The sequence below is a fragment of the Neolamprologus brichardi genome, chromosome 9 (assembly GCF_056152115.1).
Source record: "Neolamprologus brichardi isolate AB-2024 chromosome 9, ASM5615211v1, whole genome shotgun sequence".
Lineage (NCBI taxonomy): Eukaryota > Metazoa > Chordata > Actinopteri > Cichliformes > Cichlidae > Neolamprologus > Neolamprologus brichardi.
In genome coordinates, this window is record NC_142112.1 from 31,924,909 (window position 1) to 31,940,279 (window position 15,371).

The 15,371-nt window shown below is 40.5% G+C and overlaps 1 protein-coding gene across 1 annotated transcript in view; it reads right to left on the reverse strand.

The window, feature by feature from the left end:
• LOC102798269 (cadherin-12-like) overlaps positions 1-15,371 on the reverse strand; it is a 106,515-nt gene that overhangs the window by 16,717 nt on the left and 74,427 nt on the right. The window contains exons 7-8 of the mRNA XM_087846306.1: positions 8,486-8,739; positions 840-976 (exon numbers count right to left, since the gene is read on the reverse strand). Coding sequence (XP_087702432.1) covers positions 840-976; positions 8,486-8,739 — 391 coding nt within the window. The remainder of the gene's footprint in view (positions 1-839; positions 977-8,485; positions 8,740-15,371) is intronic.

Genomic DNA, 15,371 nt, shown 5'->3' on the forward strand with positions numbered 1-15,371 from the left:
CACTGAACATGCAACTGCCTATTAAAACTTCCATCTCGCTTCTCTTCCTCTTCATCTGTGCTGTTTCCTCTCAGTCTACCTCATCCTGCAATTTCTTGGCACTTATGCACAAAAGCCACACAAAGAACGGCGCACACACATTGAAAACAAAATTAGCATGTCACTTCCATGACCTTGAGGGGAAGTGACTAATATCAGTTTCCAAGGCGACAATGACTCAAGTTTTAACAGCCCATATTTCACAGTCTGTCCTAATGAATATACAGCATGTGTAATTTTGATTGAGCACCAGCCTGCCTCTGGGATAATGACTTTGACGGTTCTTAGCAGATTTGATGACTTGATGACGATGGATTTGCTTATTTATCCAGAAATTTGCTCCACTTCCTTCATAAAAACATAATTAGCTTGATGACATGTCTTAAAGCCACAGCTCCACATTAGTTCCGTCCTTTTCCGAGCTTGGCTCGCAACATGCTGCGATGCCGCTGCGTCGGCGGACTGTTAAACTGTGGAAGGTTCACGTTTTATTGCGGCGTAAGTAAAAGTTGACTCTGGCAAGACAAGCTCTCTTCCAATGCCAGTGTCATCAAACGTGCTAAAAGAGGCAGTTAAAAATGAAAACAGAGTTAAGGCAAGTATGCTAGAGGAGACAATGTCCTGAAGACACATTCCTCTGGGAGAGCTATCATAGTTTATAGATACCTATAAACCTTTCCAGCAAAATGGGATTGAGTATTGACTTGAGTAAAAGCGCATTAAATCCTTCACGCAGATTAAGGTGGGGGAAGGACAATGACACCTGCGTGAATCATAACTGATCTCATTGTCATACTTACTGAGTTTTGTTGCTACGATGGAGATATTGTGTTGGGCGATGTTTTCTCTGTCGAGAAGTTCGTTCGTGGAAATCGTTCCCTCCACTGGATCAATGTCAAAGTAGCTGTCCAAGTCGGTCTTCCAGTCAATGGAATATCTGAAAGAAAACGTTAGTTTAAAGACATCCATTTTCAGCACAAACGAGCAAATTAAACCATAGCGATTTTCCTTCTAGCTTCATGTATATGAGTTAGGTGTAATGTAATGTTGGCGTAGCCTTCATTACTCATTCTGAATGGTCATTTCCAGGAAATGTGCTGAGGATTGCATATACATTCCAATCTGGTAATGGGGCACACGTACTTTGGCCATGCTGAGCTAACGGTTTTCTTGGGAACATAAATGAATTTTGGGCACAGTTGAAACCGTATCAATCTCTCATGCTCAATGAACAACAAAGGCATAAAGTGTTGGTTCGATGTCTGAGAACAGAAGGCATGATGTCCTCTCTGTGAAATGCATCTTTGGTCTTACTGAGTTGCTCTGAATGCAAACTATGAAACACAAAAGAGATCTGAGAGCAGACCGCATGGCAGTGACAGCGCCATTCATCACTCCATGCTATTTGATCTTAAAAGGCTATTTTTCATTAATAATTTTGTGATCGTCAATGGCGTTCCAGCAGGAATAAATAGCTTGTCTTTTTTCATTCTCATTCACAATTAGGTCAGTTGAGATGTAATGGGAATCTGGTGCCTTACTCGTGGTCATTTCCACAGGGCTGATGGTTAATTTTTCATGGGAGTGAGTCTGCATTCACTACATACAGAAAAGGCTGTCTTTGCCACTATTCTGGTAAAAAACATTTTCGTTCCATGCCAAACTATTTGATCTTAAAAAGCTCTTTCTCATGAATATTTACAATGCTTGTTTTCCACACTACAGAGCCTCAAACTGGACTTGACTCAGTCATTAAGAGAAACAGGCCTGGCTCACATTTACACCCTCAAGTCTTTTACTGTAATCAGGTTGATAACAACACCACTTGAGTAATATTTTCTATGAGCTTGGGTTCCATTAAATTTTCAGTTTAGTTTTGGGTCAGTCGACATTTTCCCTTTAACTCTGCATTGCATGCAGCCTTGAAGCGAACATGATCGTGTCAAAATAGTTTAGTGTGAGTCTCTTTGATAAATATTACAGCCAAACTCCCATCAAAAGTTTAAAAGATCAGTAGGTGTAATTTTTCCTCTGGGCAAAACATTTATTTTTTTGTTTTTTGTGGGGAGAGGGTATCATTGTTGTCAACCTGCTGGTCAAGCACGTTTTGCTTTCACCGTGGCCCATGCGGTTGGTATTACAAGATATCGCATGTTCATTAACAAACACCGCTGGTATTCAGTTCAACGACACAATACGTATCAACACATCAGTCACAGTTTCTAAAAGTGCATTACAAAGATGAAAAAAAACATTCATTCTGTATTCATGTGGGACAAAAAGCATGAAAAAAATAGTTTGACTTGTAATTGTCCTAATCTCTGAGTTATCTTTCAATAGAATAGAGCTCATCAACAGCTAGGAATAAGAAATCACAGCTATAAAGAGTCTATTTAAGATCAACTCAGTGCAGACAGCTGTAGATATGAAAATTAATTATGGCGTTATCTCCTTCTTTGAATAGCGATGATGTTAATTCACTTCAGTGCACATTGCACACAGTGCACAAGGTGATTTAAGGGAAAAAGGAAGGCATGTTTCAGTTTATTTTCTACAGTCGTTGGTTTTTAGACTTTATGGTTTTACTGTGGTAGCATTTTAAAGTCCATGACCAATGTGGCTCTTCAAAGTCTTGTGATCTGTGTTACTGCCTTTTTTAGGCAGAGGCCTTTCCATCTTTAAGTTTTGAAAACTAACACAAGCTGTAGGAAGCTCTATAGAATCAGCCAACAATGCACTATTCATGATGCCCTTTTTGTCCCTGCAGCTAGAGATAGCTTGACACTATACTGCTAAATAGTGATATTGGTCGAGTCTAAATGTCTAAAAGCATTATTCCCTATGCATGATGAGTCACTGGGTCCGTTGTTTTGAAGTGAAGAATGCATGGCTCTCTAAAGGCACACAAATGAACAATGTCAGCTGTGGTATTGATGAATATTTAAAGTGCTGGAGACAAAGTGGAGATCCACAGAATAGAGGGCATTAGTTTTTTGTTGTACAAATCTTTGCTTCTTCTCTTCTTTTGTTTTCCCTGGGATGAAATATTCATAATAAAACAACTACTGTCCATGCAACATGTTTTTTTTCCCCCATTTTTTGCGTAACACTCTGGTAATTCATCTCCAAAATCCATTACTATAAAGCAATCCACCTGAATAAGAGCAGCTAATATGTTTTAAAAAGCGAAAGGGTTCTCATACATTTTTAAGAATGCACTCTTTTGTCTTTGCAAAGGACAGTCTATTGTTATCCACCGCTGAGGTTTAATGGTAGAAAATGGGGCAGCATGAGTAAGTGTGCGTTCTATGTATGTGTGTGCGTGCAGTGGCGGGTGCATATCGAGGCAGAGAGATTGAGAAAGAAAAGGAACGTCTTGCCTTGATTATAAATCAGAAGATGAGTGAGGCATGTCAGATCTATAAAACTGAGCAGTAATGTTAAAATGTCTCACCTGATAATTACCCAGGAGAGAGCAGCAGCGTCTTATAAAGGACCCTTCAGCTTTCATAAACTAGGTGGTTGATTTCAGAGTTCAACAAAAAACTATTAAAGAGGGAATTAAAACCTGAGTAATTAATTCTAATAATATAAATTAGCAAAGGGAATGAATTTCCATTTGTTTTTAGTACCCTTGTAAGGTTACATGGATATATTATGCTATGGTTTACACTTTTCTTTAATCTAACACATTCTTAGATCTGTTACTTCTGAGCAGTATTTAATGCAAACATGTCATCTGCATTGTCCAAACCGGAGGTCTTTTTTTTGTATAACCAAGATAGTACGTGGGACAAAATATAGGTAAAAAAAAGTTTATTTTACAGGTTGATTCATCAAATTATGTTATGACAGCTAGACAAAGAACCTCTTTAAATATTTAATTTATCTACAATCTCTGTCCTCAGGTCCAGCGTGTTACTCCACAAAACCAAATTAATACTATTACATAGTTACATTTTATATTTTATTTTCTATCAATTGAACGACAGTCACCTGAAGGTGTTGTATACTGTGAGGTAAAGATCCAACGTCAATACATATCCAATGCAGATTTACTACAAGCTACAACACTGAAGTGATGATACTGTTTGCATTCATGTAGAATCCACAAGCATGTATGTGAACCTTGTTTTACTGAAAACGTGTTTTGTTCAAAATGTCTTGAAAACACTTTATCAGCAATACTAAACTGATACAACAAAAGGGATTAGATTTGAGAAGGTAAAACGTAATTCACTGTACAATCTGGGTTTTGATTGCATGATACAGTAAGTATTTCCTTCACTGTTAAAAAAAAAGATACATGCAATCTTAAATGTTTATATAGAAGTCTATGGGAAAACAACCTGCATCCGACAAAAATAAAGCAAAAGAAAAGAAACAAACAAAACAAAAAAAGATATGAAATCTGTTTTGTAAAATCAATTTTGTAAATTCTGCAGATTTTTAAGGTCCACTCTTTGTCACCTGCAGTTTTAAAAGTGATTGGTGAAAATGTTCATCCTGTTCCTTCTTAACTGGACTTAAACAGTATGAAAGGTGTCCAGTAACAAGTCCAGTGTCTTAGTTGTTGCTAGAACTGCAATCTTCTGGACAGAGACCTCTGATGTTGTGCTTAGAATCTGGTGAAGTCTCTCTCCCAGTTTGGGGGTTACAGCTTCTGATGTAGCTATTACCACTGGGATCACTTTGGACTTTACCTTTCACATGTGTTCCTACTGTCTGCTCTATCAACCACAAGCTGATGCTTTGGCAGTCTGGTGGGTTTTCCAATGCTCTTCTGAGCATTGCAAAACGGTCACGGTCACGTGCTGACTTATATACCTAATCGGCTTGGTTGCTATAATGCCTGATAGGAGTTTGTGTTCTGTGGAGAGGCAGGTAATTGGCTGTTACCTGCCTTGTGGGGATCCTTCATGATCAGGATTGTTCTGCCTTGTCTGGATGAATACCTGCTTTTAGCAGCCCCTCATTTGTGCTGCCAGGCAATCATGGATAGCCAAATCCTCATAAGAACAAAGGGCAAATATATCTTCCAATTTAACTTTTTTTATGATTTGTATGTCGACTACGGGGGCCATAAATGAACAGGCTGGATCTCAGGAGGAGATAGCTTTTTCATAGGCAGGGCTTTTGCCGGTTCCCAGTACTGTCCAGTTCTTCATTCCAGAAATTGGATGTCTGTCTTTGTGAAGTTGACTGGTTCTTGCTCTGGGAGGTTGCTGAGGTGTGCTCTTAGGTCCAATAGCCACTTGGAGTTTGTGTTGTGTGACAACTCTTTTTCCCACATATTCTTCAAAATTGTTCCGTTTCAGCTCCGGATCGTTTTCAGTTGGTTTGATACCTTGTGTTTGGCCATAATCTTTAACCTCAGCTCGTTAGATGCATTGGTCACTGCATTGCTTTCTTCTGTCAGGGCAGGCTTATTATGTCCATACTGCTCGCTATTGTTCCCAGTGTGCTATCGCCTCTCAATGTCCAGCTTTGTAGTGTTCTTTCAATGATGTTATTACACAGAGTTAATAGGTGCTTCTTGTTCAAGGTGGATGTTGGGTTTCAACTCATCCACAGTTCTCACATGCATTGCATGTAATCGCTCTCATTACTATACTTCATATATACTTTATATGTAATGTTTGATTATATACTGATTTATTCCCAAATTGTCTGCCTTTGTTGGCATAATTACATAGGTCCCTGCTGCTTTATCCCTATTCGTTATCTGCAAAACAAATTAAACATAACAACAGGTACCTCTAATGTTCAGCTTGAGAGGCAGGCTTTAATACATTCAGTTTAGTTTAATGAGTCATTACAAACTATTAAAAACTAAAGTCACTAATTTTTGTTTTGAAAGTACACAGAATATTTAAATAAACTTAATGACACCACTTACAAAGTTCAAATAGTCTGCTTATGTTGTATAACATTACCGGCAAGTGCAGACCTGCTAACAGATCATCCTAGCAGGATTTTACATGGCAGTGTCAAATGTTCTACATAGACTGATTGGGCTTTAGACTGACGAGTAAACCTGACAAAACTCTCGAGATTAAAGCTATGATGACACTGATGAATGAAGACTGGAAACACAGATGAATAGAGATCTAAAACCTTCAATCACCGGCTGCAGAATGACAGTACTTCCCTATTTAACACTTTTATTCTCAAGAGAATACCAAGGGCAATTTGGCTCAATAGCCTGAGCTCTTGAAGATGGATGCACATTTAGATCCTACCATACTTTACTCAAGTATTTAGTACAAATTATAGTCTGAATAATGTCAACCAATGAGTTTCTTTTAATGGCAGGAATTTCTGAATCACGGGAAACACTGTAATGTAGCTGTGTTGTCAAGGTTCTCCATAAAACCATCATGACGATGCTATTAATCCAAGCAAATTTAGTATAATTAAGTTGGCACAAAATGCATAGCATCTTGACAAGTCTGTTAATCTTAGTAATTAAGAAAAGAAGTAAGTGTTGTTCATTCAGCATCATATTCGGTCAGTGGCATATCTGATTACATGAAAAACTGATTTTCAAGTGCAGTTTGTCTCTGAACATTCCTACAAAACAAAAGAGAAATATTTCGAATTATATACAGTGCTGTGCAACATTCTTCAGGCACATTTTTTATTATTTTATATATAAGTGTCTGGACTTCTTTAAAATTTCTTGAAGATGTTTCACCTCTCAACCTCTTATCTGAGAAGCTTCTTCAGTTGGTGGAGAGTCCCAGTTTTTTAAGTCCTGTTGGGAGTGTCCCTAAGAGGATCCTGGACCCCCTATTGTTCCTCTGCCTAATCACACAAGCAAAGGTGTGAAAACAGGTGTGGGTCACAATCAGCCAAAGTTTTGGGTGAACCTGTTGTGAGACCTTGCCCCACCCTATCATGTGACTTACTGAGAACAAATGACCTAAGATGTGAGTGGGCGTTAAGGTGTCTGGGAAGGGATCTCAAAACTGGATTATAGATGGCAGACAGTTGGTGTCTTAAGCCACCGCCTCTGTTCGAAGATGGTCATTCACAGTGGGCATAGATGGCTTTTTCACTCCTCTTTCAAACCCTCTGTCTTCTCTGTCCAAGAAGTGGACATTGGCATTCTCAAAAAAAAGTGACCTTTGTCCTTTAGATGCAGGTGTACAGCTCCAGATGCTCTTCTTTCCAAGCTCCTTAAACTACGATGACCTGGATGACTGAGAAGCCTCACAGATATGCTTCTTATATGGTAAATGGCCTGCATTTGTATAGCGCTTTTCTAGTCCCTAAGGACCCCAAAGCGCTTCACACTACATTCAGTCATTCACCCATTCACACACACATTCACACACTGGCGATAGCAAGCTACATTGTAGCCACAGCTGCCCTGGGGCGCACTGACAGAGGCGAGGCTGCCGGACACTGGCGCCACCGGGCCCTCTGACCACCACCAGTAGGCAAACATGGGGTTAGTATCTTGCCCAAGGATATTTGGCAAGTAGCCAGGAGACAGCCACCGACCTTCTGAGTAGTGGCTGACCTGCTCTGCCACCTGAACTACAGCCACCCCAGAGAGGCTGGGGTGGCCTTATAGTTTATTAAACTGTGAATAAGTATAAAAACACACCTAATTCATGTCTTCACACAACTTAACATAGAAACTATTTTAAATGGTATCTTTTGGTACCTTGTTACAACAGTTGTCACAAAAACACAGTTTGTTCTCCTTTCTTTAGTTGGCATGTGGTTAAAATTGATAGAATTATGAATGCAGAAAAGTCCAGCCAGATTTTAGTGGATCATGCAATACCATCTGGAAAGCATCTAACTGGCAACAGCGTCATTTTTTCCAGCACAACAGTGATCCCATATTCGAAAAATATAAAATAATTTGTGGCTTTGCCTCTTCAAAGTCCAGACCTCATCATGGCAGACAACATCCAGAGAATTGTATTGTATGCCCTTTAACAAGACTGGAGAACTATGCCTGAAAACTGCTTACAGAAATTACAAGAAACCTTGCTTAAGAGAGTTCAGGCTGTACTGGAGTTACTTATACCATCTGGTTACACCAAATATTAACCTTTTGAATTATACTCTCATGTTTTAATAAGTCAGTGCAGAAAAATTTCCCATTTTTCTGCAGAATATAAAGAAATGAGAGGTTACTCAAGACTTTTGTGTAGTACTGTGGAGATATATGTTTTTGATTTAAATACAACCGCTTCCTGGGGCATTAAAAACAAAGGTTTTCCAGACAATTTCCACTGTGTGCAAAATATTTGTGGCAGTTTAACTTGAAAGAAACCTGAGACTGGCTTACCCTTTGATAAATCACATCACTTTTCCCACTACTGAGATATAACAAAACTGATAAAACTGAACTGTGATTAAACATCATGTGCAGAAATATATGTCTACAGGATCTACTTTTTAATCCTGAAGAGTTTAACTTTACCTGACTGGGCTGCTGCTGGCATCCAAATCCTGTGCAGTCACTGCTCCGATGATGGTCCCCGCAGGTGTGTCCTCATACACATCCATCACATAGGAGGGCTTATTGAACACCGGAGGCTCATCCACATCCAAAACGTTAATCTTCACTGTTGCTGTGTCTTTGAAGGCCCCAGAGCTCTGAAATCTTGGATCCAGGTGAGCGTTGGAAGCATCTACCTTAAAGGTATATGCCTTCTTTGTTTCATAGTCCAGAGGCTGAGTGAGGGGGAAAAAAAGAAGCAATATTTACCTCCAACTTGTTTGCAAATCATAATTGTGTCATGTGTTCGCACTTCTGATCTAATGCACTTTTGGTGTAGTGTTCATCATATACGTGCTAAGAGCTCTTGAGGAAAATGCTGCAACTCGATATCAGCATCGCTGTTGACAGCAGTTTCCTCTCACTTCATTTTTGTTATATTATCATTTTCAAGCATGAATAACTGCTATCAAATGTCAACATCAGTCTTCACATTCAATAAAAAAACAGCATTACGTGTTATTTCCTGTATTTATTCAGTTGGGCAAAACACATTCAAGCGGCATTGTTCACACCTGCCTGCAAAGAAAAGCTGAAAAATGCTTGTGAAAAAAGCAACAACTGATATGATATGAAGGATAATGATTGTGTGTATGCTTGTTGTTTACATGACAGGTCAATTGGCAGTTAATAGTACAGTAGCACCAAGTTCATGAGACATATTGCAGGTCCTGACCAGGTCAACGTTTCCCCCCCTCAGGGTGATAAAGTCAAGCAGCACTTATTTGGTTCAGCAGGACTTCACCCCACATACAAGAGTTCTCAAACAATAGCTTCAGAGTTCATATGTTCTTCCTACTTGAGCGTCTGACATATCAGCTCAGGGTCAATTAGTGAAAAGCGAGGTGTGGAATGAGCGGCCACGGCATGTCTGCGAATGAGGTGTACACATCCGACAGCAGTGACACCCGTGTTCGTGCTTCTGCCTGTCTCCTGCCCTCTCATGTGTGACCAACCGTACTTGGCGAGCTTGCAGTCGGTCACGCTCTACTGGCCGGGAGTCACATGAGAGACATTCCTTTCTGTGTATTTCAAATTGACTAACATGTAACCACCTATGGCAGCAATGCTATCTCCCTGCCTCAGGTCTTTGGCTTCTCTGGCCTGCTGTTTCAGAAGACACCAAGTGAAAACAGCTGGTAATAGGGCTGCAAAATGTTCTTATGTGAAGAGACAGAGGCTGTGAGGGAGTAGGTACGCTGGAGGATGCCTAAAATTGAGGATTTATTTATTTTTTTGCCATGCAAAATGAATATGACTAAATCATCTGTCCAAATTAAATGCACATGAATTAGCGATGTAATTAGAGTCCAACCACTAGAAATAATCAGAGGCTGTGCAGTCATGATTTCACAGCGATAACAGATGCTCCTCAAGCCCTCTGTCTCTCTTCCATCTCCACGGCTTCATAGTCTTGCACTTACAGCAGGTGTCCATAAAAAGAAAAAAAAAAGAAAAAAGCGAGCGAGAGCGCTATGTGAAGGCAAGCCAATCTGAAAGCAATCATTGACCATCAACCACCGTGATTGGTTTGATTACAGTGCACCAGATGCAACTGGCTAGGCACAGCTATACGATTCTTTAACAGGAAATACACTCTGTCCCTTTCAATCACTCTCAAGAGGTGACAACATCAAGGGAAGACCAAGCTCCCTGAAGCAACAGTCTGGTGTAAAAACTGAATTAATTGTGGGTGTCAGTCAAATTCTGATCGCCGCAATCAAGCGAGAAGAGTTTCCCCAAAGTTACACCGACACCTGCAAAGTAGTCTAAAATGTACAACAGTCAGTGTTTACTGAGCTTCCTGCTGTGAATTCCTGGAAACCTGCATCAAAAGGAATTCTCTGTGCTTTTGTTTCCTAAAAAGTATGTTTGAGAGAACTGAAATAACTGCTCCAATAAGATATTTAAAACAGCTCTCATTACCTGGATTTATTTGATTCAAACCCCGCATAAACAAAGCAAAATGAATAACATGCTAATAATAGGCCCTCTGGCATAGTACATCATACTGTGCCTGGACCGGCATCTGTAGACAGCCATGCATAGTTCAACAGTAATACTTGCACAGGTGGAGAAGGAGGAGGGAAGGCGGTGGTGGGGTTGTGGACAGCAGGAGGTGTACGCCCGGCCTCATTAGCCAGAATCTCACTGGGGATAGGGAGAAGCTCTGCTTTCCATCTCAACATGCTGCATCACTACAATTAGGATACAGGCCCAAAATCTCACCCTTTATAACTGTCTAATTTTCTTGTAATCCGCAGCTAGCCGAGGACAGTCTTGTGGGATGCGATGAGGAAATGCTCCTTTCACACACCGACTTTGCCACAGTTTTGACACAAATCTCCTAGCAAGCGCAGCTGGTGTCTTGGAGCTCCAGCTGACAAATGACTTTGCATAAATAATGCCTGAAAACAGTTGAGCATGAGCAATGCTATTTAATTGCATGTGGATTCAGGCATTTTAAATGTGACTGTTTTAATAAGGCACTCTTAAACTGCAGCAACACTTAGCCAATTTTGTCAGTCTCAAAAAGTTACCTATATCTTAAAACTGCTGGTTGGCTTATTCGTCATTACTACATATTTGTCACATATGAGTTATGATTCACATATTCTTGTTTCTTCTTTGCTTCTGCAGTTATACTCTCTGCATTTGCATATTTGCAAATGTTTTAACATTTCTCACAAGCCACTAACTACAAGGTGCTCTGAAATCAATGCATTCACATTCACCCTCCCATTCACAACAGCTTTGTTTGACAAAAATTCCTGCTTATTAAGATGTCCCAGGTTTTTTGCCAACAAATTAATAGTATGGTGCATTTCTTTGAAAGATGTGTGTCTTTTCTTAATTATGAAACACTCACCTTTGTTAGCTGAAACAGCCAATGTGGCAACTAGAAAGTGTTTTAAATGCAGTGTTGGGAAGGTTATTTTTAAAATGTATTCCATTACAGAATACAGAATACATGCCCCAAAATGTATTCTCATATTCTCAATGAGAGTAACGTATTCTGAATACTTTGGATTACTTAATATATTATCATGCTGTTTACAACTACATGAATGTGATTTATTACTGTTACTGAAGGTCTGCGGCTCCGAAACGTAGTAAAGGGACCTCTGGCTAATACGGTGGGTTCTGTGTCGGCTCGTAGCCGAAAAATAGCTTTACTTTGTTGTCTGGGTCACTTTGCTAGCGAGAGACAGAGAGAGGCGTTGAAAGGCTGCTCCAAGGAACTTATTGTTTTTGGAGGAAAACACGACCACGGTGTACAGTCGAGTCTTAATAGCTTACTTACAACTGGGCTCGTCAGGCACTCTTCTTGGCTGCAGTGGTTATTATTATATTTACATGCTTCCAGCTCCCGTTTTTGCTCGATGACAGCTCGTACTTTTCCTTTTTCTCCCTCCCTCGCTCACAGACACATAACGGGTATGGCAGTCCATTCTCCCTGCAGCACGGACTACACTGCCTATGATGCTACATTCTTTAGAGCTATACCTGTAGCATTCTGCCTATTAGCTTAGCACAACAACAACAAAAAGGCCTCTCTCACCCAGGAAACACGCAGAGAGAGAGCGTCACCCTGTAACCATGGCAACCGTAACGCTGCCACCTGGAACAACAGAACGTAGCTGTCAAACAAAACCCAAACAGTCCTGACCCGTCACAATATGAAACAGGGAAGTACCGCCGTGTAACCCATTTATTTCAACAAAGTAACTGTATTCTAAATACCACCTTTTTAAACGGTAACTGTAACGGAATACAGTTACTCATATTTTGTATTTTAAATACGTAACGGCGGTACATGTATTCCATTACTCCCCAACACTGTTTAAATGTCATAAAAATATTCCTGCCCTGAATCATTTTATGCAACATTTATCACATTTATAACATTTCGCTCATTATGAAACTTAATTAAGTTCATTTGACATGTTTATTCACTGTGTAGCAATTCAACAGAGTGAAATCCAAACCTTTTAATACCCTCCCCATCATATTGTTTTAGGCTTACCAAACACTGCCAATAATATTTGATTGCACAAAGACCCCCCAGGATATTTTCTTCTACAGTATCAAAATAAAGAGCAGAGCTCTCAAATTCTACATCAGCATTTGAAAACCAAAAACACACAACAAACACCCGGGGATAATAAAGCACGTATTAGTGCTTTATTATGGCTTTATTATTTTTTTCTTTTTATGGAGTACTACGGCAGAGGATCGAAAGGTTTTGATATCGAGTCTCCTATTAAATGAAAAGAGATGACAACACAGGGGCAAAGTGCAGTTCATTTACTTCGCAAATGGAAGCGGGAGATTAGCATGGACAAACCATCGAGCGAATTCCACAGTGCAAACAGTAATGTTCAGAGCTTCACGGCCTTTTAAATATGTCTGAGACACATGATGGTCCAAGTATGTCTGGGATAGCTGTGGTTAAATTGGAATAAAATGGGACCAGGAGGGGGTAATGAGAAACTCTGAGTTAATGAGAAGACGTACTAATGTGTCAACGCTTGACTTGGGGAGAATCAAATCAGACCTGCAGGCCATAGGGGAAATTTCCCAAGAAGGAAAAAAAAACGGCCATTCATTCTGTGCCTGCATGTATCATTTTAGGTTTTTTTCTTCCTCTCCTTCGAAGATGACCTACTTATGAAGCCAGCTCTGTATTGCTAAGTATTACCCACATCCCCACATGTATATTGTCCATAAACAAGTCGCATACCATTCAATTACATGTTTAAAGTGTCTCATTATTGCTTCAGTTGTTATGCACCTTTTTATGGGTGACTGCAGACGCAACAAGGAAGCGTATCAACGGCGGAATTTGTAAGGAGGACAAACCAAGTTCCTCTCATGTCAGTGCTGCTGCTCTTCAACATCACAACAGAACATACTTGAAATTCTAGACATGGCGCGGCGCCCTTTGATATGTAAATGTGCACCTTCATTGCACTGGCAGTGATACTGAATGGAGGAACTTTATTTATTTTTTCCTTGCCAATTGAACCTGTTATGTTCCAAGGGAATTTGCTAATTCAGAGCTGGGGACTAATCACAGCATCATAGTCTCACAGGTACAGTATTATCCTTCACACACGTTAAAAAGTCCTTACATCGACAGATTCCCATGTGTGAATACAGAACAATGGATGAGCTCGTTGACGATTTATACTGAGATATTATAAGGGCAAGTCCAAAAAAAAAAAGTAATTTATGTCTCACTTGCGCCTTCGCAGCTTTCCCTCTTAACAGCATAAAGTGTTAGTTGCAGCTGTTGTTGTTTTTTTGTTTTGTCTTGGGTTTTTTTTTTACCTTGGTGGTTATTTTAGGGATGTGAAAGGCAGGATGATATGCATATTTAATAAGTTCACCGTTTGTTTGTGCATTCACTTCAGTATACTGTAACAATAGCAGAGTTCAATACTCTTCTTCAACTTCAGCTATGCTCACCTACTAACAGGGGGGATGGTTTTCTGCCAATAGCAGGGACTGTATCTAGTCTTTCCCACTGACGAATCATTATCACAGCACAGCAAGCCATTAGAGGGCTGATTTTATTTGTTTGTGCTCAATGCCTGCGTTACCTGAAGAGGGCCGAAGATTAAATGGGTGAAAAATCCAACAGTGTTGGTTAATCTGTGATATGCAGAGCGGCTTTAAATCCGTTTAACCACAGCATTATATATTTACAACACTGCTTATGAATCACCAACCCCTCCAACCCCCTCGAGAGCAAATCAAAGTTAAGCCAAACATGCCCAGAATATTACACATTTCTAATAGCAGCCGCGTGAGCCAACATATTTCTCTGAATAGCAAAAGTGCGTGTTGTCTGGATGCTTATTTCTTGTGAGATCAATACCTTCCGAGCCTACATGACAAGCCACTCCAATAAGCTAAACACATTATTTGTTGGATACAAAGTCGCTTCGGATTCCACTGAGATTGTGAGATGAGCAGTTATGAGGCTTGGTTTGTCACCGGTTTAGTAGGGCTGTCTAAAATGAATGACACCTTCGTGAAGTCACCGCAGTCATTGACTGACAGTTCGGGGAAATTCGGCCATGCAGACGAATACTTAAGCCCTGGGGCCACAATTGTGCTATCAGCAGTCAACTGACCACAGAGCACAAAGAGCTTATCATCAGTAGAGAAAAGCTTACATGCCCCAGAGAGCCATTTCATGTCCCTGTGAATACCAGGGGGTCCTAACACTGCGGAGAAGAGCTGCTCACTTTATTGTGCTGCCATCAGTCACATCGGTTTGTGTCCTTGGCTGCCTCGAAGCATCTCCATCCCCCCAGTGTTCACAACAGTGGAGTGCCATGTGAGAGCCTTGCCAGCAGCTCTGTCCACACTGCAGTTGAGTAGAGTGACTGTGAAAGACTCGCGCTGCCACTCTTAATAGGACAGGGTTAGCCATGAGATGAGCCCCGAGACACTAGTTTAATCTATAACACCCACGCCTCCCCAGGCCACCGGAGAGAGAAGGCACTTCATCGACTCCTAGCACCACCTCAGCCACCTCTTTGTCACTCTCTCTCCTCTTTTTCTCTTGTTGTACGTATTTGCTCACAGACGGCACATGCAAACACCGACATGCACACACATTGCTCCCTGCTTGGCGTCTCGGCAAGGTGTTATTCATGTGTCGGACACCTGAATCTCCCGCTGTGCTGACATATTGTTTCCTGCTTCCCCCATCTCTGGACTCCTTTTACACCAGGCCTAAAATAACTCATTTCACCTCCTACTGGAACAATCGGCACGTTAATCAATAGATGAG